At 47.5% G+C, this 25,251-nt stretch overlaps 2 protein-coding genes across 2 annotated transcripts in view; one reads left to right on the top strand and one right to left on the bottom strand.

Annotated features, from left to right (window-relative positions):
* Window positions 1-6,751, bottom strand: part of DUSP10 (dual specificity phosphatase 10) — a 38,128-nt gene extending 31,377 nt beyond the window's left edge. Inside the window, exons 1-2 of the mRNA XM_041774032.1 lie at window positions 6,627-6,751; window positions 3,533-4,383 (exon numbers count right to left, since the gene is read on the bottom strand). Coding sequence (XP_041629966.1) covers window positions 3,533-4,343 — 811 coding nt within the window. The 5' untranslated portion in view covers window positions 4,344-4,383; window positions 6,627-6,751. The remainder of the gene's footprint in view (window positions 1-3,532; window positions 4,384-6,626) is intronic.
* An 87-nt stretch (window positions 6,752-6,838) lies between these two features.
* Window positions 6,839-15,240, top strand: LOC121501714. The gene is made up of 2 exons (XM_041774033.1): window positions 6,839-12,601; window positions 12,705-15,240. Exon 1 carries the CDS (start codon window positions 6,963-6,965, stop codon window positions 7,722-7,724), a length of 762 nt encoding a protein of 253 aa, XP_041629967.1. The 5' UTR covers window positions 6,839-6,962; the 3' UTR covers window positions 7,725-12,601; window positions 12,705-15,240.
* The last annotated feature ends 10,011 nt before the right edge of the window (window positions 15,241-25,251 follow it).

Raw genomic sequence — 25,251 nt, 5'->3', positions numbered from 1 at the left:
AGTAGAAACCTAAATGTGAAAAACTCTCAAAAATGGGCACACGATACTAAAGTATCTAGTTATAAAAATGTCCATACTATAAAATATTTGCAGCCTTATTAATTCTAAAACACTAACTTTAAAACTGAAACATATTTGAATACATTAAAATGTTGTCTATACTATAAACTATTTCAACAACCAAAAATGGAAGAGAAAGCCAATAGGAAAAAATATTAACAACTGTTTAATCTGGGTGATTGGTATAGGGTGCTCTTGATACTCTTTTTTTATTTTTCCGTATACTTGAAAATTATTATAATGAAAGTTTTAAAGGCATAGATGTCTTGAAGGAGGAAGCAGATGAGTGTAGACTATCCTTTCCAACCGGAGCAAATGATAAATTATTGTCCTGAATCCAGCTTTCCCGAAAAGAAAAGGTACCCTATAAACATCATAACAAAGATGGTAGCTCTCGTCATGGAAGACCCCAAACTATCTAGCCTTCTTATTCAGTTTGGTTAGAAATCATACTGAAAATCAACTTTGGGAAAAGCAGATTGTAATTCTTTCAAAGACTTTGCAAATCCCTAAATATTTATTCATTTGGATCCTTTTCACCAGGATGAGGATAAGCACTGGTCTGATGCCATTTATTCTTCGGAAGATGAGAATAAAACATGGATTCAGACATAGGTCACGACAGGGAGGGGACTGTAAATTAGAACAGTAACTTAATCTCAGGGGCTTCTGTGCCTCTGACCAGTTTCTTCCCAACCTGACACAGCATTACTAAAATGGTAACTGAGCAGCCGTTCTCCTTGACAGGCAGCACCAAAAATGGAGAACATGGCATTGAAACAGGGGGACATAAAACTTGGACAGGGAGGGTAGCAACCAGTGTTTACAAACATAAACCACAGAATCAGTTGGGCCAGCCATAAATTACCCAAGATTGTACTGAAATCTCTGAAAATAAATTAAGGGGTCCTTAGGATCTAAGGTAGAAACCTCTAACTACCTTTGCCACCATAGCTTCCCTGCGAAAACATCACTCATTCCAAAATGGTATCACAACCACTTTGCTAAAATAAAAGCTTGCATCACCAAGGGAAGGGATTAGTATTAGTATAATAAAGCTCAGCAGCAAGGCTAGACCAGAATGGTCTGACCCACTCCAGAACTTGGGAGAAGTCACTGGCCATGCCTTCTGAGAGAGCGAGATGCCCACCCCATTCTTCACCTCCATGGTGCTACGGTATTAACCTGTGGTGTACCCAGATGAAAGGGTCTCTTGGGGGTGTTCTAATCATGTTCACTTTCCTGACTTTCCCATCTTGGTCCCAATTTTAAGCCATTCCCCCAAAGAGACCAAAATAATAATGACAATAATAAAGAAACTAGATTACCGACCCTTTGGCTCCTAAACTATCTTCAGTCAAATTCCCAGATATTTGAAGAAAAAGCCCCCAAAGCTACAAATAATCCAACCTCTACCACCAGCGCGTCTTCCAGGTCGACCGCCGCTGCGTCTCACCAACCCGAAAATGACGAGCCCTCTCCGCGGCCGCCCGGGGTGCCCAGTGGTGAGGTCAGCAGCATGTCCGGCCCCGCCCCACTGAGGCAATCGCACTTCACTGACACTGAGGAACAAGCCCAGGCTGCCCAGACTCTCAGCTGCATCCGCAGGAGAGGAACCCCACCTTCAGCGGTAGATTCATTTCCCAGCGATTGACCGGTACCCCCCAAACACAACCATGTCCACTGCAAACGAGAGGGTGAGATCTCCAACTCCTCCTAATCACCCTCATGTTCAAGTGCTGGGTCATCTTAATTTGTATTTTTTGATGCCTGTCCTCAGATCATACAGACAGAAAAGGTCTTAACACCAACTCTCCACATGAGCAAAGAGATGACCCGCAAGACCACTGGCCACCCTCTCTCTTTGCTCCCCCAAGATGAAATATGACAAATGGGAAATTTGTGGATTGTATTTTCTCATCCAAAAAAAGACAAGACAAGCCGAGATCATGGTGAGAGAACACTAGCTGGGTAAGCCTACTGGGAATCACTCAGAGCCAACCAAACAAGAATAGAAAACCATAAAATACAGAGCTTCACAGAGGAAATCTGAATGTACCTGTAACCCTAAGGAAACTCACCAATCACAACAAAAATGCCCAGACCCTACAGAAACTCTTCAGATATGACCTCCATCATGTTCTCCTTCCCCCCAGAGCCTACCAGCCCTAGGAAAAGGTGTGCGTTTGTGGCAGTTGAGCCCAATGGGAGCAGGAGGGGATGGGACAGAGGGAATGTATGGAAGTCATTCAGAACCATATTTCCAAGAACGCTGCTTAACAAAATGCAGACTGCATCCCTGGGAAGACAAGAAGGAGAATGGCAGAGCTGTCATGCAAAGGCAAAACAACTGACCTGCTCTGCCCAATGGCCTGTTCTAATTTGAATACGCAAGGTGTTCAAAGGAACACAGCCATACCTTTGGTCAACACGCTTTAGGAGACTTGGTGGTGATGTGGCCTGGAAGCTGCGTACCTTAGCTCAAAACACAAGAGAAGAAGAGAGAGACGATGACTCTAGCTACCATCAAAGGACAGAAGACAACAGAGAGAAAGAGTGGTGTGTAGTGCTCCAAAGGACAATAGCTGAGGACAAAGAGGAGCAAGTCTGAGAGACACCAGATGAAGGTTCCCTTGCTGTGTTAGGCAACACTGTGTGGAAGGAGCTCCGAAAACAGGGGGTAATTAATTCTTCCCCCCAGGGCTCAGGAACACTGACATTAGAGTTATTCTGCATTCATCGTAGGGGGACAAGTGACCTACCACCCCATCGTGGGAGGAGCCATGATGCCCAGTGGTTGTCAGATGAGGCCAGAAAGAATAGCGGGTTGCGGAGTATTTCATAAAAATGTCTCTGTCCCCTTGGAGCTCTGGCAGAGGAACAGATGTTGTTGGTACACTTAACGCTTTTTTGTGGGGCCTTACACTAGGGATCTCCGCCCTCCTTGACGGTCACTTTACAAACCAAATAAAAGCCAAGCTGGTCAGAGAGGTGCGAAAGACGATTTCCCATAAAAAGCACTGGTACCTGGAGGTTTACTTGTCGTTCACCATAATTGCTGCTTCCTCCGCTCCATCAACTTTGGTGAAATCTGAGAGACAATAACTTTCCAACCGGTTATTGATTGGAACAGAGCCACCAGACCAGCTATGGCTTGAGATACCATCTGGCAGTACACTGCCTCTCCAAAAGGCCCGACAACGGTCTCAGAGAGGTGGAAGGCTGGCGCAGGGCAAACGAGACGCTGACTCGAGACTAGAACCCAGGTCTTCCTGGCTTTGGGTTCAACGTGACTGTTTTTTTCTCACTACAGCAAAAACAGTTAAGGGCAAAGAAGGGAAGGCGAGAAGAAGAAAGTTCTGGACTGGTCTCGCGCCGCCAGGGTAAGGAGAGCGCTGGCACTTCTAGGACAGAACCCAAAGTGAACCCGGGCTAACCAGGACTGTGCTTGGGAAGGGAACAGGGGCATTACCTTTCAACACCAGAGGTTCCTTGCCTTCTCTCTTCAGGGACTCGAGGACTATGTGGAGTGGCTGGGAGGGCATCACTCGGCTCGGCTCATTGGTATTCTCATCATAAACTATAATTTCTTTGGAAAAGATCCTCTTGAAAGAGTCCTTGCCTTCCCTACAGGAAATCAAGTCTAGAACCGTGATCTTGCCCTGCTGCAGTCTCCGCCGGCTGATCTTATCGGCACAATTAATGTGGACAGCTCCTTGGATGTGACTCTTGTTATACTCCATGAAGGGCCTGCAGTCAATGATGACAGGGCCCTGGCTCGGCAGGGGACTCTTGCTGCATTTGGTCATCTTCTTCGCCAAGTCATTGGGGTAGATTATTTTGATGCTGGCTAGCTGCTTGGGGGTCCCTGCCACGGGGCTGCCCACCCCACCTGATGGACTTAAAGGGCCTGCACTGTCAGTGTTGTTGACCATCTGGTTGGCAGGGCAGGTGGCAGAGGTTCCGAGGGCGGTGGTGGCGGTGCCAGCGGCGATGGCTTGGGTTTGGGCCTGATTGTCCTTGTCGTAGGTTGCCACAGTACAGCAGCTGGCAGTGCTGCATCCACAATTCAGGGCGCGGGCAGAGCCGCTGGATGAGGGCATATACGTCAGATTCGCAGCCTTGAGGGATACGACGGTGGTGGCAATGACGGGAGGGGGGCTGTCACTGCCTGGGGCGGCCGAGCCAAGGTAGCTAGAGTCTAAACAAAGGTTGAGATCCTGAGGTCGGACGGGCCTAGACAGTGCCACTACTACCCTGTCGTCTAAAGGAGACGGAGGCATGAGGAGGCTGAAAACTGGCAACTGAAGAACTCAAGACAGTCTGTAAAGAAGGGGAGGGGGAAAGAAAGAATAAAGTCACGTGACACACAAGGCAGTCTGATCCAAACCCTAGGAAAGGCCTCTGCATCCCTCTGAGTGAAGTTGTCCTAAGGTCCCTTTATCAAGCCACTCTCCAAGCCTGAGTCTCATTTTTTTTTTCTTTTTTTTTTTTTTTTTTTACAGATTCCAAGAGGATGTCAACCCGAGGGCCGCCCTCCTCTTTGGTCACTAAGTCCAAGGTTACATGTACAGCCCACACAGTTGTTGATGAACCACCTTCTCACGGATGTACTACGTGGAAGCTCAGCCTCGGAGAAAGGACAAGCACAAAGAATGGGAAAAGCTGAAGACAGAAAAGAAGGCTCCTAAGAGGCATCTATTCTGGGCCTCACCTCCTGGGCAGAAGCATAGTGCAACCGTCTGAGCAAGACTCACTTGTCCACCCGTGCATACTTTCCGTTTAATTCCTTCACTCACTGCAAAGGCAAAGGAATGACCAAGAGCCCTGGCCCGGCTTACCAAAATATACAGCAGCTAAATATACATCAGGGGCGGATGGCAACTTTCTGCAAATCAGAATGAGAGTATCCCCCTAAGTGAATCTCTTGAACGGGGAGCTATTCTTGCTTTGCATTCCTTTGAAAAGCACGACAGAGTCATATGAAAACCTCCCGTGTTTCCTGTTAGTCTCTTATAAATTAATTCTGCATTTCCCCTTTTGTTACAAACGAAATGTCCTGAAACAAAGCCTCAGGCCAAGGAGCCAGGCTGGTAACCCCCAACCCTGGCAGACCCATCGCCCTTTGCTGCCCACCTCATCCCCCGACCCCCCCCCCCCCAAACACACACAAACACATACACACACTCCTGACTTTAAGGAAAGGACCACATCGACTCTGCTCCCTCCTTCGTTTCCCTGCTGGCAGAGGCCAGGCATCCCAGAGGGATGGGAGGCAGCCCTGTGGATAAGATCTCAATCCCCCACAGATAGACCCCCGCCCCTCCAAGAGGATGAATTCCATAGAAAGGACTTCCCAATGAGCCGGTCCCTGTTAAAGGGGGCAGTGAAGTGTTGCCCATGGGGTCCACCTCCTGCCTCATGAGAGGGAGCCTGCAAAGGACCAGTTCCCTCCTTCCCGTAGGCACAGGGGCACTCTACGACCCGACCCTACCGGCTCCTTTTCTATTAGACACGCACCGAGAAAAGAAACCAAACCCCATGCAAGAGCAGCTCGTGTAAACGAACTTTAAGAGATGTCTGGAAAAATGTCATCTATCATCCGTCTACACACGACCGTCACCATTCTCTGACACCGAGCCAAAGTGTCACAGGCAGAGTCCACACGCGGGCGCGCACACACACACGCAGACACACAGAGACACACACCCGACTCGTCCCCAGATCCCCACCGACTCAGGTTTCTCTCCTCCACCTTTGGATGGGAGAGAAGGGTTCATCCCTGGCCCTCCGGCCCTCCCCCTCTCCCTCCCTCCCTTGCGTAGTATTTTTTTTGAAGAGCAAGTACTATTCCAGAAGCTAGAACTGTTTCCCAGCTGGACCAAGCAGTGAAAGTCTCTGCTATTGTGTTACCAGGTAGGGTATGTCCCAGGATCAACAGCCCATTTCCTTGGTGAGGGACGCATAAGCGTGTTCATGGAGACACAGGCTGGGACCCCCACCTCTACGCGGAGTGCGCGGCTCACACACACACACACACACACACACACACACACACACACGCCAGAGTGTAGAAAGAGATCTGCATCCCTGCAGCAGAGGGTCGGGCGTCTATATTGCCCATAAAAGCATCCAGACCGGCCCAGGAAACCTCCCAGAGAAACACTTAGCTGTCCCCTCTCCCTTGCTGGTCGTCCTTCCACCTCTTAGGCAGGGCTGGAAAGAAAATTAAGTCGTCAGAGAGCTACTTCCCCACTCCTGGGCGCTCATCCCCCTTCGCAACACAGCGCACTAACAAGCCCCTGGCATTTAAAACTGCCGCAAAGCATCCCAACAAACCTCATTTTCTTTCTTCTCCCCAAATCCAAGTCGACTGCGGAGAGAGTCAACGCACAGGGCAGCGTGAGCCAACAGCAGGAACCCTATACCCTCACCTGCTGCGGCTCCCCCGTGAGCATCGCATCACACACACACACACACTCACACTCACACTCACACTCACACTCACACTCACACCGCCTTACACTCCCAGGCTCTCCAGAGAAGCCGCGCTGACTTCCACTTACTTCATAAATAAGTGTAGCCCTCCACCATCTGGCGCTCCGCTTCAGCTAAGGATTCGCCCATTCAGCCCCCATTCACTTGGCTTCATTGATCTCCAGCAGCAACATAGTTACTTTCTCTTTTGCTACACTGTAAATGTAAGGTTCTGAGGGGGCGGGCCGGCTGCCGAGCGACGGCACGTCGGGCCAATAGGAAGCCGGAGAAAGCCGACCGCTACCTCGCCGCGGCCCGCGGCCAATGGGCAGTGGGCGGGGCGGGGCCGGGGGCGGGGCCTCGTCTCTTTAAGGAGGGCTTATCCGACGCCGCTCCGGGTCCTCGGTGTTAGAACGCGGGCGGTGATGTCATTGGCAACCAATCAAAAACTTAAAAGGGCCAGCCGGGGCCCGCGCGGAGCAGCTGCTCTCTATTTACATGTAAACCGAACCGGCTGGATGCAGTTAACCCTTTCCGGGGCCGAAGTGTCAATGGGCCGGATCGCTGCTCCGGCTCAAACCGGCTGGGTCCCTGGGCCCGGAGCCCCCCGCGTGCCCCGGCCCCGGGGGTGCGGATCGCGCTTTCTCTTTCCCTCCTACTCGGGACCAAGGATCGGAAGAGTCGGAGCAACTTTCCGAGGGCGGGTCCCGGAGCAGACTCCGTCCCCGGCGGGGAGCCGGCTCGCCCAGGCGCTCCAGGTGCTTCGACAGACCCTAACCCGAGATCCGCGGCGGTCGCCGGGCAGCCTGCGGCGGGAGCGGCGGGAGCGGCGGGAGCGGCGGGAGCGGCGGGAGCGGCGGGAGCGGCGGGAGCGCGCAGCCCGGGAGCCGCTCCTGCACCGGGGCCCCGCGAGCGCCCACCACGCGCTGGGGGCGCCGGGAAGCCGGGGGCCGGGAAGCCGGGCCCGCCCAGCCGGGCTGCTCCCCGCGTCCTCCGCCCGCAGATGTCGCTGCCCCTCCGGGTGCCACCCCGCGCGGCAGCGGCGCGCTCCGGCCCGCCTGCAGCTGCGCGCGGTCACGCCCCCGCCGACCCCGCCGGCCTCCCGGGGCTCGGCCCGCCGCACGGAGGGCTGCTCAGAGGCGGCGGCCCGCGGCCCGGCCAGAAGCTGCAGGGAGCGCGCGCAGTAGCCGGGCGGTCGCGGGGCTCGCAGTGCGCGCAGGGTCCCCGCCCCCCCCAGCGCGGCCCCGGGGCGAGCGCAGGCCCGCGGGCCCCGCGCTCCTGGGACACCGCGGCGGGCGGAGAAGCAGCCGGAGCGGAGGGTAAACCACCCGCCCAGGTCGAGGGGGCGGCGCCGCCGCTCTGGGTTTTCCAGACATTTTTTTTTTTTTTTTTGGTCGCGTCCCATCCCGAGGAAGAGACTGGGGGGCGGGGGGCGGGGGGCGGGAAGCAGGCTGGCTTGCGCCTGGAAAATCTCAGAGAAACTGCGGGAAAGTTGTCTTGGGGTACGCAGAGGGGTGGAGATGCTACCTGCGGGGAGCCTGCATCAAAGGACCCTAAAGAATAAGAGCTTTTCCCTCTTCCCTCGCCTGCAGGCGCGGAGGAGTTTGATAAGGGACAGTAGAGTCTTACATGAGGGGCACTATAGGATACTCGGCTATGAGTTTTCTCTATTACTAGATTGAAGGTGTTTGGAGACATGCTTCGGGCTCCACGCCTGTCTGAGTAAGTAAGCTAAGTGGCAGCGACATATTCGTATAATTGCTTTAAGGGCAGATCTGAAATCAGGAGTTGCCAAAGGATGGCCACGCTCAAAGAGCTTCTAAGAGAAATCCCCTTCTGTTGGGGAGGGAGGGGATATGTATACTTTTTTACACATGTGCATGCACATACACGGTTCAGCTTCCACACCCGTGTTTTCCACGTGCAGGAAATGCATACAATCATCTTTAAAAAAGGAAAGGGTTTTGGGGAGCCCCTTCTGCGTTCACACACCAATACACATCCACGTTCGCTCCCTTAATGATAACTAATGAGTACTTCGGACACAGCCTTTGGTCCTAATGCCTTGGGGATCATCAGTAGGCCCTGGCCAAGGAATAATTTGGAATCTGAGTAATTTCATAGAAACCAGAAAAGAAGTTCCCAGAGGGTGTACCCTGGGTCTATTTGGAGCTTTAATAGCTTGCCTTTCCCTAACCATAGAAAATTATCGAAAAAATGTTCACTAATTCGGGGTTAGAAAATTCTGGAGATAAGACCTGATTCTGACTCTCATCTGTAGTGTCTTCATCCAGAGACATTGTTCATTTATCTGCAAAATGGTAACACCCAGCCCAGAAGAAAAAGGGAAAAGTCCTGGTGTGTGTGTGTGGGGAGGGGGGGGGTCGGGAGGGGACACCATGATGATGCTGCTGATAAAAGGCATTCAGTCAAAAAGCATTGTCCTTGCTTCCAGAAACTGGGTGCCTCTGTGTAAAAGCACTTGTGATCTCTAGATTATGAATTCATGGCTAATGCTTCACTATCTAAGCCCAAACAAAGTAGGGATTTATACAATTGCGGAAGAGTTTATAACAGCTTTCCCACAGACCCAGGAGGGGAATGTCACTTGAGAAACAAATTTAACTCATTTAATGAGATGATTATTTTATTATGCTTTCAAACTAGTGGGTTATCATAATTTAGTTGACTAAGAGTCGAAGCCATCCAAGCTGAAAAATTAGGAAAAATGGCAACATTCCTCATCATTTATCAAACGTGAAACATGGAAAAATTACCAGATCATTAACATATATAAACATGTAATTTTTTTTGTTAATTAAGCATCTCTAAAGGTATAACTTATGTTCAAATCATAGAGTGGTAGAAAACAAATTACAGATGGATATTTTTTCAGTTGCTACACTTCTGAGCTTTTTTTGTATAAAAAGAGGTGATTTTGTTTTGGAGTTGTTTTTTTTTTTTCTTTTTTTTGAGTCATAAATGTGAAAACACTATCTGAAGTACTGCTCTTAGATTGAAATTTGTAATACCAGCCAGCCAATGGCTATGAACCTGATCTCTCTACAAATAGCCAGCAAAGCCTTAATGTTCAATTTTAGTCCCAAAGAAACAGCAAAGCATCTTCATTGTATCTGAGTGTTCTATCAGGATTATGCTGAGCCATAACTTTGTTCCAACAAACATCCTAAGGAAAATACTGTTTTGATGCAACGCACTATGTGTTAAATCCAAAAGATGAAGGTAATTTAGGCCAACATATAAGATATAATTTAGGCCAACAATTGAGAAATATATTAATTAAATGACTCCCTTCACTTGCATAATGGCAGAAGGTAGGATGGCTATGGGAGCTGGGCTTTCAAAATAATCCTCAAGGTCAGGGTGGATTCTTGGAGGTACTAGAATTAAGGCAGAGAAAGGCTTAAAGGAAACTTAGAAATAATAAACCACAGGTTGTAAAGTGATAATAAATCCACAAGAAGTGGGGCATGAGCTGAGGGATAGAACAGTGAGGTGTGGAGCAGCTGAGGTCATTGAGGCCAGCCTGGAGAAGCATCCCAAAGCACTTTCCAGGCCCAGAGAAAGCCTAGTGAGAAAGATCCCTTAAAAGAGGTGACCACTGGGGCAGCCCGGTTGGCTCTGCGGTTTAGCACTGCCTTCAGCCCAGGGCCAGATCCCTGAGATCGAGTCCCGTGTTGGGATCCCTGCATGGAGCCTGCTTCTCCCTCTGCCTGTGTCTCTGCCTCTCTCTCTCTCTGTCTCTCTCTGTGTGTGTCTCATGAATAAATAAATAAAATCTTAAAAAAAAAAGAGGTGACACTGCCCTGTTTAGTGGGGGTGATGGAGACAGAAGCCAGCCATCTGCTTGTCTCACTATCCATGAGTTTGGAAACAGGGGGCCTGCCGATGTTTCTCATTAAAGCCATGAGTAGGTTGCACCTGCGACTAGAAAAGGCTCTGAGCCACGCAAGGTCTGTATCTGTGTTTTCCAGTGCAGTAGCCATTTGCCATGTGTTGACTACTGAACACTGGAAATGTGGCAAATAGGAACTGAAATGTGCTGTTGGTTTAATCTGCACGTGAGATTTTAAAAACCTCATGTAAAAAAATGTGAAATATCTCAATTATGTTTACATCAATTACATGTTGAATTGTTTGGATATGTCCCGGTAAATATGTTAATGAAATTAATCTTACCTGTTTCTTTTTTCTTTTTAGACTATAGCTTTTAGGAACTTTGAAAAGGCTCCTGCACTTTGCATATTTTTATGAGCAGTGCTGTTCTAGAGCTCCTTTGATTTGAGGTCACTTTGGTGCCAAAGGCACTAGAACCACAGAATGTTAGACTTGAACGGGACTTAGAGCTTATCTAGGCCAGTAGTTTTCAAACTGTGTTAGGATGAGCCACAGGGAGTGGAGACACCATTGCCAGGGGACGAGTAAAACAAGAGTCCTGGTGGTGAGCTAGAGGAGCTCTGAGACCATGCTCCCACCCCTCACCCCCGACTTGAGATGTATTCTTCTATTCCTGAGACTCCGAGGTAAGATTTCCTTTGAAGAAAGGATTCTGGTTGGTGTTTTATTTTGTTTTGTTTTAACCCTGGTGCACCATTTTACGGATAAATCCATCTGAGGCCTAGGGAATGGAGATGACCTGGCCGAAGAAGCCATGCTTGACCTCAGGACTTGACCTCCACTTCACATCAAGGCCCAGCATGGCCTCTACAGTAGAGGAAGTGACTAACCCATTGGGAAATCAATAAACCCCCTGTCTCAACTGAGGGGAGCCAATCCCCTTTCCAAGCAGTTAGCTTTTCGTCCCCTCCATTTGTGACCTCAGAAATGCCTCCTGCTTTTTGTCAAAAGGCAACTCTGGCTAGTAGGCCCCGAGTGTGTGGATCATTGACACAAGCTTTGTTTCTTTATGAAAATACCAAACAAAAAACTCACTGGCGATTGGTTTCCAGCAACATGTTGCTCTTCTATGGATGGCCTCTTATTACTACGTGTTGCTACATCAAAGACTTAACATCTCCCCCTTTGCCAGGCTGAGCAATCCTTTTCTCATTAGCAAATGCCGTCAGACCCACAGTGGCTCAACCCCAGGAGGCTGTGACTGAGAGCTGTGAAGGTACCTGGTGGGCCGCAGAGACAAGAGGTAAAGCCCCTCCAACGTGGGTCAGGTCTCACACCTAACCCAGGAATTAGCCTAACATCCTCAGGACCCTTTAATGGGTTACACCTGCGCTGCTCCCGGATGGAGCACGCTCCTTCTCGTCCCCCCTGTGTCATCATGTGCCGTGCTTATCTTTACAATTAAACAGGGCCTGAACAAAGAAATAAAATAAATTAAATTAAATTAAAAATAAATAAATAATAAATAATTAATTAACAATTAAACAGGGCCTGAACCACCTTTACAAATCTTGCATTTGGGAAAGTGGTAATAACAGGCACCAGGTTTTGTTTCGCTCTGTGCCCAGCTCTGCCGTGAGTGATCTATGCACATTAACTCATCTAAAGCTTCACACCCACATCCCGGCTTGTAAGAAAGCCTCCTTTTATTAGCCTTAATTGAAAGATGAGGAAACAGAAATACAGACGACGGGTAAGGAATCTGCCCCGGGTCACTCAGCTACAAAGCAGCAGAGGCAACATTTGAACCCAGACAATCCGGCGCCAGAACATCTGCTTTTAACCATTCTGTGTGATTTAATTCACTCTCTCTGTGATTTTATAAACTTTTATCATATCCCCCTCCGCCTCCAGACTGCCAGCATATTTTTAATTGCCTCTTTGTGAGAATTTGCTGGGGTTTTCTCCTCTGCTTTCTCCTGAAACTTCTCAGAGTCCCTTAGGTCCTCACATGGTCTCCCTCTCTGCTGGATCTTTCACGTTTGGGATGGGATCAAAACCTCCCCTGTTTGCAGAATGCTCCCAGGTAGAGCTCTAAACTTGGTCCGTGTTTTGGTCACTGCTGCAGGCAGCATGGAAGAGCCTAGGGCAGCTGCATTACCCAGACCTCAACTCGTTCACCGTCCCTTCCCAGCGCCTGGCACAAGTGAGTTCAGCAAGTGCCCGGTGAATGAATAAACGATCAGAGCAACGAACTGAGCATTTTTCTTACGCATTTTTCTTATGTTTCTCCCTTGATGCACACCCAGGCTCATCTGATGCCTTTGAAGCTACTGATCTGGGCCTCCTGCCACAGGGAGAAGTTAAGGCCCCTCCAAAGTCCCTAAATCCATCCCTCTTCTGAATTACTAATGCAGATATTTACCAAGTGTCTCTCCCCATGGAACCCCATTGCTTGCGCATCCCTCTGCTGGCCACATTCTCCCATTCATGGTTTAACTCCAATTTCTTTTTCTCCTGGCTTCAATGCAAATATCAACATCTTTCTCGTTACCATCCATCTCATTATGATCCATATCGTACTCGAATTTTGTATCTGTCAGCACTCTGTGCACTGGGATCGTCTTCCAGGCTCTGGAAAATTTCCCCCTTCTTGTTCACCGAGTTTCAGCAGAACGAAGGCATGTTCCTTTTCTCTTTCAACATCTTCCTTTTTGTAGCATTCAACAGTATCCGTTTCCATGTGCTCCTCTCCGGGAGGGGCAGCTCAACCAGTGTTCGTTTTCTGGCATATCACTGATGCTGTTGAATACCTTTTTTCCAGAAAGAGGCATTTCATCCAGACCTGTGTCTGGAAGCCCACAAGTCCTTCATCCTGCCAGGAATGGGTGATGTGGTCTTAAAAACTTGCTGCTCCGGTTCTGAACTATATGGGGACCGATGACCTGAGGAGTCCTGTTTCTAGCGTTCTGTGAAGGTGGCTCATGTCCCCTTGGGTGCCCCATGGGGGATGTTCAGTTTTGCCCCTGATTTATGTGATGGATAAAGCAACCACTTCAGAATTACATTCTAGGTCTGCAAGCACTAAGAATGTTACAAATGTGGTGGAAGGGTCCCCTTCTGGGTGAATTGAAGTGTCCACCGTGGGCTGAGAACTAAGCCCACTGGAACACCCAGGCATGTAGTAGATGATCAAATGAATGCAGGTCAGGTCAGGTCAGGTCGAGTCACTGCACGTTATTCACAAGTAAGAGTAAAATCCCTCTTGGTGTCGGCTAGATTTGTAGTTCAAGTAGGAATCTTAGGGAAGAAAAATATATTGATGCCATAAACTTCCAGTTCACAAAAAATTTACAATTTAAAGAAGATAAATAGATTGGATCAGAAGGTGGCCACGCAGAGGTGGCACTGTGCTTCATTCATCTGCCAACACACGGAGCCTGCGACATAGCAGGCAAGTGTGGCTGAGCAACGGAGTCCCCTTTCTAAGGAGCACAGTGAGATGCACAATTCACAGGGGATTTTTAGCCACCACCAATGCTTCCTTTTGCACTGCCTATTCCTAGGAGCTAGGATCATTTAAATTGGATTAGTCCAATGAAGTGTTTTCTCTATATTCTTCACGGAACAGAAATGCCACAGATTCTGATTCCCTTTTCCATGCATCGTCCCAAGCCTCATGAGTTCTCCAGAAACTCGATGAAAAAATTGGAGACTTAGACATTTTACCTGTCCAGATCATCCAGCATATTCCACTGATGGTTGCTTCCAGCCAGCCCAGCATTTTGGACTCCTTTCCTGAAGGTCAAACTTCTGCTTCCCCACTTCCTGCCCTCCAATCACCAGAATTAGTTGTGGAAGGAAGAGGAAAAGGACCAAAAGAAGGAAGGAGAGAAGGCAAAAGGAAGACAGAGATGGCTGGGGATTTTTGTCTTGTTTATCATTTTTTTGCTTGTATTTTTGACTGCAGGTTTGGGGAGTGTGTGCTTGGGCAGAGAGAGAGCAAAGAGTAGACAAGGAGAGGAAATGTTGCCGATTCCAGGCATTTTTGTTTTCACAAGCAAGAGAATTTGGCCATAGCAAGCAGTTTTGAATGTTTTGCAGCCAAAACATGGGAGCACTGACGTGGAATCTGGTAGTCTCTGGCCGATACAGGGCCCCCCTCCCACCTGGGGTGGGAAGCAAGCAGTAGGGCTCTGGGTCTCGAGGTATCTCCAAGGGACAGCTCTGACTCAGGCAGCAGCACACAGCTCCTGTGCCCGGCCCAGGGGCCTAGAAAATGTAAGCAGCTAGTCCCTGCCCTCTGGGAAAGCTGACCCAAGGACATTCTGCGATGTTCAAGTGCATGCCCAGAGCCACTGTATTTGAACCTGGGACAACTCCAAAGACAAGTTTCCCTGATCCCACAGTATAGGGAGCAGATTGTGCCTCTGTCCTACGAGGATGCAGAGCTTTATCCCTCTAGTGTTTAAGCTACTGTGATCTTCGCCTCTGATGATTAATTCCATGTGTCAACTCGGCTGGGCTCTGGTGCCAAGATAGTCAAACATGATTCTGGATGTTTCTATGTGGATGGGATAAGACTGACACTGACACTTTGTGTAAAGCAGATTATTCCCCATAATGTAGGTGGGTGGGCCTCATCTAATCAGTTGAAGGCATCAATGGAACAAAGATTTATCTCCCTCAGGCGAGAGAGCATTCTACCAACAGCTGGCCTTCACACTTCAACTGCAACGTTGGCTCTTCCTAGGTCTCCAGTCTGCCAACCCATCCTGCAGATTTTGGACTTGCCAGCCTTCCTAACCGCATGAGCCAATTCCTTAAAATAAATCTCTCTCTATATATAAACATATACCTTTTGATTTTATTTCTCTGGACATCCCTGATCAATACACCTTTCTTTCCTTTTATGGGCAAAGAAGAGGAAAGCCTGGGAAATGAACATTTTGTCACATGTTAACACATCTCCTTTCCTATCCTGAATTACTAAAGACACAATTGAGTGCATCTTCATCTGAGTACCTTAATGTCCAAGAGTTTAAAACTAGTGAAAAAGTAATAAGGACACCCTCAATAAATCTAAGATAGAAAATCTTTTTTAAAATTTTATTCTAAGGGAATCCCTGGGTGGCTCAGTGGTTTAGCACCTGCCTTGGGCCCAGGATGTGATCCTGGAGACCTGGGATCAAGTCCCACATGGGGCTCCTTGCATGGAGCCTGCTTCTCCCTCTGCCGTGTCTCTGCCTCTCTCCCTCTCTCTCTCTCTCTCTCATAAGTAAATAAAATAAAAAAAATAATAATCTAAGATAGGATAACTGATGCAGAGGGAAAACAAATATCCCACCCCACCCTGCCCCACCCTCCACAATTTGTTAGGAAAATGTAGAAAATCCAGTGAGGCTTCTGGCTTTGGGAGTCTAAAGCAATCTAGAGATTGGAAAGATAAAAATAACTCCAAGTTAATGTTTCTGATCCCCTGATTTGCGTCCATTTAGCCCAAAGGAAGAAAGATATGAATATGTTTGCTTTCCCCCAGATGCATATTTAATCTTTATCCAAACATCCTGAAATTGGAGCCTGTCAGGAGTTTCCATAGTAAGTACAGATTGCTTTCCCAATTTTCTATCATGTACTAAGAAAGAGCCATTTTAAATCACAGAATTAATATTGCAGTTACTTAATTCTTGTTACTTTTGCACTTCCAAGGTAATAAAAGTGCAATTGGATCATTATAAGATCTCAGCGTAAGGGCATGAAGAGTTGACCTCTCAAAATACAGACGTCACAGCTCACGAAACCACTTCGAAGACAAAAGTGTGCTCTATTTCTGCAGCTGTGTCTTGTTTTCTGTTTCCCTGGCTCTTTATCAGAAATGTGTGAGGAGCTTGATCTCGAATCTACCAACTCTGCTTCATCCTCCCCAGATTCTAGTAGACTGGGAAGATTTTCTCTAGACCAGAGCTTCTCCAACTCTAAGTTTATGCGGATCACCAGGGTTTCTTGTTAAAATACTGGGTCAGGGGTGGGACCTGCCACTCAACATTTCCTAACATACTTCCCTGGGATTTTGATGGAGCCAGTCCACAGATCGCACATCTGGACCCAGACCGCCCAATTCAGTAGCCGCCAGCCACGTGTGGCTGTTTGAGCATTTCAACTGGGGCTAGTTTGCATTAACATTGACTCTTTTTTTTTTTAAGATTTTATTTATTTATTCATGAGAGATATATATATAGAGAGAAGCAGAGACCCAGACAGAGGGAGAAGCAGGCTCCATGCAGGGAGCCCGATGCAGGACTCAATCCTGGACTCCAGGCGCTAAACCACTGAGCCACCCAGGGATCCCTAACATTGACTCTTTTTTTTTTTTTTAATTAATTTTTATTGGTGTTCAATTTACCAACATACAGAGAAACACCCAGTGCTCATCCCGTCAAGTGTCCACCTCAGTGCCCGTCACCCATTCCCCTCCAACACCCGCCCTCCTCCCCTTCTACCACCCCTAGTTTGTTTCCCCGAGTTAGGAGTCTTTATGTTCTGTCTCCCTTCCTGATATTTCCCAACATTTCTTTTCCCTTCCATTGACTCTTAAGTATAAAATGCATACCAAGTTTTGAAGATTTCGGCAGGACAAAAGGCATAAAATAATTGATGAATAATTTCATCTTGATTACATATTAAAATAACACTTTAGAAATATGGAGCTAAATGAAATATGTTACAATTACTTTCACTTTCTTCACTTACAATTACTTTCTTTAAATGGAGTTACCAGAAAATTTCCAATAACATATATTGCTTGCATTTGTGGCTGACATTAAGTGTCTGTTGGAGAGTGCTGCTCCAGATCAACAGAGCCTGCCCTAGATGTTTTTGCAAGGGACTGAATTCTCTACTCTTTTGGTTCTTTTTCACCAAGCATTGAATTCATCTTTTTGTTTGTTTGTTTTAGAGGAAGAGAGAATGCAGGAGTGGGATAAGGGTGGTAAGGAAAGCGGGGAGGTGCAGAGGGAGAGAGAGAAGCCCAAGCAGGCACCATACCCAGCACAGAGCTGGACACAGGGTGGATCCCATGACCCCAATATCATAACCTGAGCCAAAATTAAGAGTCAGATGCTCAACGTACGGAGCCACCCAGGTGCCCCTGAATCCAGCTCCACGGCTCTCATTGCTGTAGTGTTTGTTTCTGCATCCCTCTTTCCACCCCTTAAAGATGGGTCATCTGACTACCCAGCCATCTTGGGTCCTATCAGTCAGGGTGTGTGCTGTCTGGCAAGGCCTAGCCCAAAATGACATAGAAACCCTCTCAAAAATTCACTGATGGGGTTCCCTTGTGTTCCCCAAAAAGCCTGTGACATACAGAGATTCTTCATAAGGGACCAAGTCTCTTGGCAAAAAGAGCATGGGCTTTAGAACCAAGAGACCCTGGATTTTAATTTGATCAATTTATTGATTACTTAATCCATAAACTACTCTGTGTCTTTTAGGTGCTAGGGATTCAGTGGTGAACAAAAGTTAACACCTTCCCTGCCTTAAAGAGCTTAAAGTTTAAAAAACAGACATTAAGCCAGAAAGTACATGAATAAATAGACCACAAAGTACAATCCCAGCATCTCCTGTTTTCACGTGTGAACACTCCTGATCCCTTCTGAGCCTTGGTTTGGTTTTTGGAATGGGAATAAAAGCACTTGCTTCCAGGGGTTTGTGAGGATTAGAAAGAATGATGACATTTGTGCAGCGAGCATTATGCCCGACAGAGTAGGTGCTCAGTGAACAGCTGCCCACTGGCTAAATAAAAACGAGCAGCCCGGATCATATTTATTTGTTGGCTTATTTATATGCTGCCCTTTGATGGGTAAGTTTATGTGTCAACTTGACTGGGACAGGACACCCAGATAGCTGATAAACATTATTTCTGGGTGTGGTTTGTGACCAATGTTTTCAGAAGAGATTAGCATTTGAATCAGCAGCTAGGAAAAAAGCCCTCAGGGATGTGTATTATCCAATCCGTTGAGGATCCAAAAATAATCAAAAGGTGGAAAAGAGCTAATTTCTCTCTCCCCCTGCCCCAAAACATCAGAGCTTCTGGTTCTCTGGCCTCCTGACTCCAGGACTTACACCAGGGATGACTTCTCCACCTCCCCATCCCACCACGAGGTGGGTTCTCAGGCTTTTGAAGTTGGACTGAATTTTATTTCATCACCAGCTTTCCTGAGTCTCCACCTCCCACTTTGTGGGGCTTCTCGGCCTCCATAACCCCGTGAGCCAATCCTATGGTAAATCTCCTCTTCTGTATATCTAAATAAGTCCTGTCGGTTCTGTGTCTCTGGAGAACCCCCCAGCACACTGCCATTGTTCCACAAAGCACTTGCAGAAACTGGTTCGATTGTTGTCACATTGCCTGTGGTAGGTAAACTTCGACTCTGCATGCAGTTCAAACTTCTTGATGCTTCCTAAATCAATACTTTGCACATAAAAAGCATTCAGGAAACATTTCTGGAATCAAACAGTACCTGGGACAGACCTTGCAAGAGCCCTAGCGAAAACCTCTTCATTTGCAGAAGATGCTGGAAGCTGGAGCTGATGCAACTTACCCAGGAACACACTGTCAATAGTCCCTCTGGAAAGGAAGACACTGGTCCTGTCTATTAGGCACCAGTGGACAAAGAAGAGTTTGTGGAAAAGCAATCGGAGAAGTGAGGGGGCACCTGGGACCAGATTGCAGAGAGGCAGCAAGGTGGAGGCCACGGGGCCGTGGAGGTGAGGCAGTGGACACAATGTCAAGGACTCGTCTTTCAGGTGATTAAGAGGAGGGTCTTTCAGGGGATTAAGAGGAGGAAGAGGAGGGAGCCAGGAGCTCCATGGAGGAAGCAGTAGCACCAGGGGGCTTTTCCTTTGTTCTGTTTTAGGACAGAAGACATGAGCCAGTGGAGGCTGAGCTGACTTGCTGGTTGAAATGAGGTACAGGCAGTACAAGAGGGGAGGAGAGCCACTGTGACCCCTAAGTCTTGCAGGAGGATGGATGACTGGGTCAGCAGAACAGGGGCGATCGGCAGCTTCAAGAAAGTGAAAGGGGGCCCTTTTGCTTCTGAGATGAAGTGGGAATGTGATAAACACTCAGTTCTGTGTTGAGGGGATTTGAGAGTGAAGAAGGAGGCAGGCCCCTCTGGGAGAGGAAAGAGGGCATCATATGCGGGTGTTCTGCTGGATGTCCAGCCCAGGCTCTCCTGAACTTACAACCCAGACCCAGGCTTCTGGAAGACCAGTGCGGGACCACACACTGTCTGCTGCTGATCTAAATTCAGAGAAAGAGCTGGTGTCCGAATGCAAACAAACAACATTGCTAAGCACGCTATTTAGTTCAACTGAATTTTTTCCTCCATCTGAAAGAGGGAGAGCATTAATTTACCTCTGGCAGGGCTCCTTTCCTCATCATGGCACACAGAGAAGGCACTTTGGGGGTAACCACTGATCTGTACAGTCTCCTACTCTCCAATACCCCACAGACACTTCTCACCATACTGAATTCATCACCTTTACTCCCAAACTTGCTTCTGCTCCTTTCCTGCCTTCCTCAGGGAGTCGGTGTCTCCCTTCAAACAATCTTCCAAGCCAGAAATGTCAGGGAGGGTGTTTTATCTCCCATCCTGCTCTCCAAACTTGACCATTATTTCATCAGCCTGGTGGATATTCCCTTCTACATATAGCTCTCCCATCCACTCTTCTCTCCATCCTCACTCTCTCCTAAATGAATGAATGATGTCAAGGCAGAAAGGGACAACTTAGTTGACCTGTACTGAGCAGAGGTGATGAAGCAAGGTCATAAAATACTGCCTGGAGATGGGGTCACAGAACTCCAGCAACAGGGGTGGGCGCTGAAATGAGGAAGGCCAGTCCTAAAGTGCTTCCACCGCCTGTGGCTTCTCTCACCTAATCTGGAAAGGTCTCCTGGATCCTACCAAAAGAGGCTTCGGCCAAGACCATCTTTCAGATTGAAACTCCTACTACCTGTGCATATTGTCAGCTACTTTTTATTTCTAGGCTTCCTGGTTTCTTTCTCTTCCACCCCAAATATCACTACCCCCACAATCCCCCAACCCCACTAACATTTTGGCCTTTGCCCTTGACTTAGACCCCATTACTTAAAGTCTCATAGTTTCCTTTACATTCCTATAACTTATGACTTGCAGAATCTGGCCCCAGATTCCAACATAGCAGTAGATGGTAAGAAAGACTCAGGTCGACATTCTACCCTGGTCTTTAGGACTCCACTTGGTACGTTGTTGTGTTGTCACTTTGTGCCGAAAGAAGGATGGTTAGGACAGAGAAGGAGTGTGGGCAAACTAGCACAAGCGTTTAGAGCCAAATAATAGATTATAGCTGGAAACTCCCGTCTTGATTTGGCTCAAGGGCCACAGCTATATTTGGCTGGCCCCTGATTGACATAATTATTATTGCCAGAAAGTAATTTTAGAAAGACCTTAAAAGGAGGACATGGGTGATTAAAGTTCTAATAATAACATTTCTAAAAAGTCTGGGTTAATGAATCTGTAACTCAAGTAAAAGAAAGGAGGCTTCAGGTGTTTAGGGATTAGTACCTGGAACCGAACTTGGGAAAAAAAATAATTCTATTGGAGAGTCAAGTAGGGCAGAGATAGATCACACGCTCCTAAGAAACCTGTGGAAACAGAGAGAGAGATGTCTCACAAAGCAAATAATATTTTAAATCCATTCACTGAGCATCCCTTATGTCAAGGCGCTGTACCAGTCCCTTTGTGGGAATCCCACGTGTGCTAGGAGGGCCTGGTCCAAACATTAGCCTAAGCATTCAGGCTGTTTATGGGCAGCATCTAATTGGCTGATGCTGTACCAGTGGTTAAATATTTTGAAGGTCACCCTTGGTTATAAGGCAAACTTTCTGTCCTAAAATAGCTTATAGTTTACAGGATGAGATACGCCCATGAGAAACTACAGTGCACTGCTGTCTCATAATAATGGTTACAATTTTATTTCGTGCTGACCTTTGCAAAGTACTCTCAGATACTTTATCACATTTGAACTTCCCAACAGCTCTGAGGTGCATGTTCCTATTCCCATTTCACAGATAAGAAAGCAGGAAGCTCAAGGAAGGAGGCAGCCTTTCACATTTCACAGAGCAAGAACTTTTCCTGGCTGGACAACATCTGATTTTCCCTCCCATTCTTACCCCCCAGTACCCAGGGCTCCCTCTTTGAAAGACTCATTAAAGCAGACAGTTATTTATTTCATGAATTAAGTCTTGATCTCTAAACACAGACTTTTTTATACCCCGTAACCACATGAAGATCAGCCTTGTAGATCATCCTGATAGAAAGCTTAAAAAGTCTCATTCTGAGAAAAACACGCTGCGACAAAGCTCAGGTAACACACATTCAGGAAGCACAGGGTGCCTTCAGGGACCTCAACTAAGCAGTTAGATGGAAAATAAACACATAAATGCAAAGCAAAACAAAAAAGCAAGGGTGATGAGAGAGTGGATTGCAGAGCAAAGAACAAAACCAAATAAGCAAGCAAGCAAACAAACAAACTCATAATAGCCTTAAAGATAAATAGTGTCTGGTTGTCTGGGGCCCAGACCTACCCCCTGTGAACGAGCTTCAGAGTATTGCTGTAGCTCAACACAGAACAATAGTAGGTGTTCCTCATCCCGGCCCTGCGGAAAAGAGGTTAGATGCTAGAAGAGAGTGTTGATGCCTGCAGAAATAAGCTTGGGCTTCCTGGGACCTCGCTCTTGCAGACTACCTCATTCTCTAAGGGCCCCATACGTGTGCTGCTGCTTTACCTTGGGCATTTATAGAAATGATCACCAACAGCGTGTCAGTCGACCTCGGGGAGGAAAACAAAACCTCCCCAGAGTGAGCGATGCCTCCAGTCTCCATAATCACTCATCCAATGCTCCTGGTCCAGAAGGATGCCCAGATCCAGGCTCTCAGAGTGAACCCTCTGGTGGATTTGGTGCTTTTTCTTTCTGCATCTGGCATGCTTTTCATCCATTCATCCTAATCCCCTGGAATAATTTTTGTCATGAAACCTTACAGAAATACTCTGTCGGGGTGGGAAGGAATCTTAGAAATGGTTTAATGCACCCTTTTATTCAGGAAAGGAATGTGGAATTTGCAAAAGTGAAATGACTTATTCAAGGTCACACACATACACAAAAAGATGAGTCACAAAGTTAATATTAAAGACCATCACTGGGATGCCTGGGTGGCTCAGTGGTTGAGTGTCTGCCTTCGGCTCAAGTCGTGATCCCGGGGGTCCTGGGATCGAGTCCCACATCAGATTCCACATGGTGAGCCTGCTTCTCCCTCTGCCTATGTCTCTGCCTCTCTTTGTGTCTCTCATGAATAAATAAATAAATAAAATCTTATAAAAATAAAATAAAGACAATCGTTTCTGGTTGTCATTACTAGACGGTTCGTTAATTGCAACGTTTGGACTAGCCTTACTAACAAACTCGTGGAACCAGTTACTCCACTAGGTATTTAAGCATCAGACACAGAAATGAGGCCACCTTATTAGTACCGGCTCATTGGAACATCCTGTTCTCTGTGTAAGGTGAATTTCTGAAAAGTTGGGCACAAGTGCCCTTTCGATGATTTAGATTCTACTGTGCACGGACATACTCAGAGATCTCTCTCTAGTGCCTCTTTGAAAAGACTCCAGACTTTTGCTATGAAGCAAAGAAGCTTCCTACAGTGAATGTTTGCTGCTTGATCCGTTCTTTTGACAGCTCAGCTCTTGACAGTACCAGATCTCCAGGGCTGGTGTCCCATATCACATGCATTTTGGTCACAGAGTCATTCACTTTGCCATAAGAGGCACACAAAACAAACCTCTCCAGGGCAGGGGCATTTGTCTATTTTGTTCAGTCCCGGATGCCCAGTACTTAGACTCAGCCTGGAACACAGGAGGAGCACAATACATATCTGATGACTAAGTAAATAAATTAATGTTCAGAAAGGGAATTTCTAACCTTGGCTCACCTCTGTCACAATATCCACCTCCACAGATGTTCCTCCTCCTTGTGAGGAGTGTGGCTACACAACTACAACCCACCCCTGCCCTGCTTTCCTGGCACCGAAGACAACCTGGCTTTGCCTAGTGCTTCTCCTGACCTGAGCAACCAGCCCACCAGTTCAGCAGGTCAGATGGGTGAGTCTAGCTCCCGGGATGATCTTCTTAGGTCTTCTTGGAGCTGTTCTTCTTTCTGCTGAACATCTCCATTTACCACTAAGGCATAAAAACACACCTTCCATGGGGGCAGGGAACAGAGCTGCCCTCTCCAGGGCCCCTATGAGGTCAGAAATGCCCTCTACCCAGGTGAAGGTCATCCAGAGTTATAGGGCGAATCACAATCGTTTGGAGACAGGATGGCATAATAGTTAAGAACATGGCCTTGGGAATCAACCGACTTCTTGTCAAGTCTGGCAACTTCGACTTCCTGTGTAAACTTGGGCAAGTTACTTAATTTCCCTACAGCTCAGTTTTCTTATTTGCAAAGTCAGAAAGACACCAGAACATATCTCATAAGGTAGAAGTGAAAAGTAAATGTGAAACATTGCTCAACGCATGGTACCTATTTTAAATACTCAACACATTTTTTTATGGTACGAGAGGGGGAAAAAAATAAATGTTATTTCCAGAAGATGGTGATACAAATTAGAGAAGTTGAGGGAGGGTCAGATAATCCGTATGAGAAGGAGACAGATTCTAGGGGTGGGTTCAGGATTAGGCTGGACTGGATGAGATGGAGGCAAAGGGAGGACAGGGTTTGGCCAGGTTTGGAGGGAGGTAGGACGAGGAATTGGAACAGGAGAGGAGGTCCTGGAGGAGAAAGAGGAGGAGAGTCGCCTAAGCTTCTCAGGAAAGAGAGCTTGGGGAAGTCTGCTTGTCTTAAGCAACTTTCCTGACCAGCCCTCCTCATCCCCTGGATAAGGATCCATCCCTCAGACTGTGAGAACATACAGCCTTTCTCTTGTTTTGTAATTTTATAATTTGTCACCACTGGGCTGTAAACTCTGTGTCGGTAGCTACTCTATGGTCTTGCTCATTGGTGTATCCCAGTATGGGGCATAGTCCCTCCTGGAGGGGACACCCGACAGCAGGTAAAAACCCCAGGGTCTCTTAGCATCTTCTGACCAAGATGGGACTCCAAATGCCTGACTTAGAAATGATTATTGAAGAGGTTCAAGTGGTTACTTCCTTGCCTGGCTGCTCTTGCTGTGAACATGACAGCAGTAGAAATAAATAAAAGTTAAATGTTTATTTTCCTCAACTTCAGATCATTTTGGGTGTTAGACTCTAGCTCATTTGCCCACTCAGTGGTGTGCCTGGCATGGTGAGAGAAAATCTGAAAACAGGCCTGATACTGGCCCCTCTCAGGTCTCCAAGTTCCGGTCACTCTTTTGTGTCACAGGTGGTGTGCGTCTCATCAGGAAACACTGTAGGCAGGCAGAGGACAGACTGAGAGACCTGGATTCTTGCTGCACCCCCCCTCAGCCCCTGGGCCATCTGCTGTGTTACTGTGAGCCTGGTTTCCAGCATCATTCTGACCGGGAGCAGGAGATACCACCCTGCTCACACCTCGGATCACCTACGCTGCTCAGAACAGTGGGTCCAGGTCGCCCCTCCAGCTCCTGCCCCCACAGAGGCTGCATCTATGCAACTGGGGTTTGGCTCTGGCCCCTTATCTCTCAGTCCTTGCTCTGTCAACTTCCAGTTCTCTCCCAGCACGATGCTGTGCTTTGCTCCTAACAATAATAATAATACCAAGGGTGATAATAGCTAACAATTTTTGAGCATTTACAGTAT

The sequence above is a fragment of the Vulpes lagopus genome, chromosome 11 (assembly GCF_018345385.1).
Source record: "Vulpes lagopus strain Blue_001 chromosome 11, ASM1834538v1, whole genome shotgun sequence".
Taxonomy (NCBI): Eukaryota; Metazoa; Chordata; class Mammalia; order Carnivora; family Canidae; genus Vulpes; species Vulpes lagopus.
The sequence above is the reverse complement of the archived record's forward strand: the minus strand, read 5'-3'. Positions and strand labels throughout refer to the sequence as shown.

What these genes read in the sequence shown, in the direction of transcription:
- LOC121501714 (XM_041774033.1), top strand. Translation starts at nt 6,963, where the DNA reads ATGTCATTGGCAACCAATCAAAAACTTAAAAGGGCCAGCCGGGGCCCG.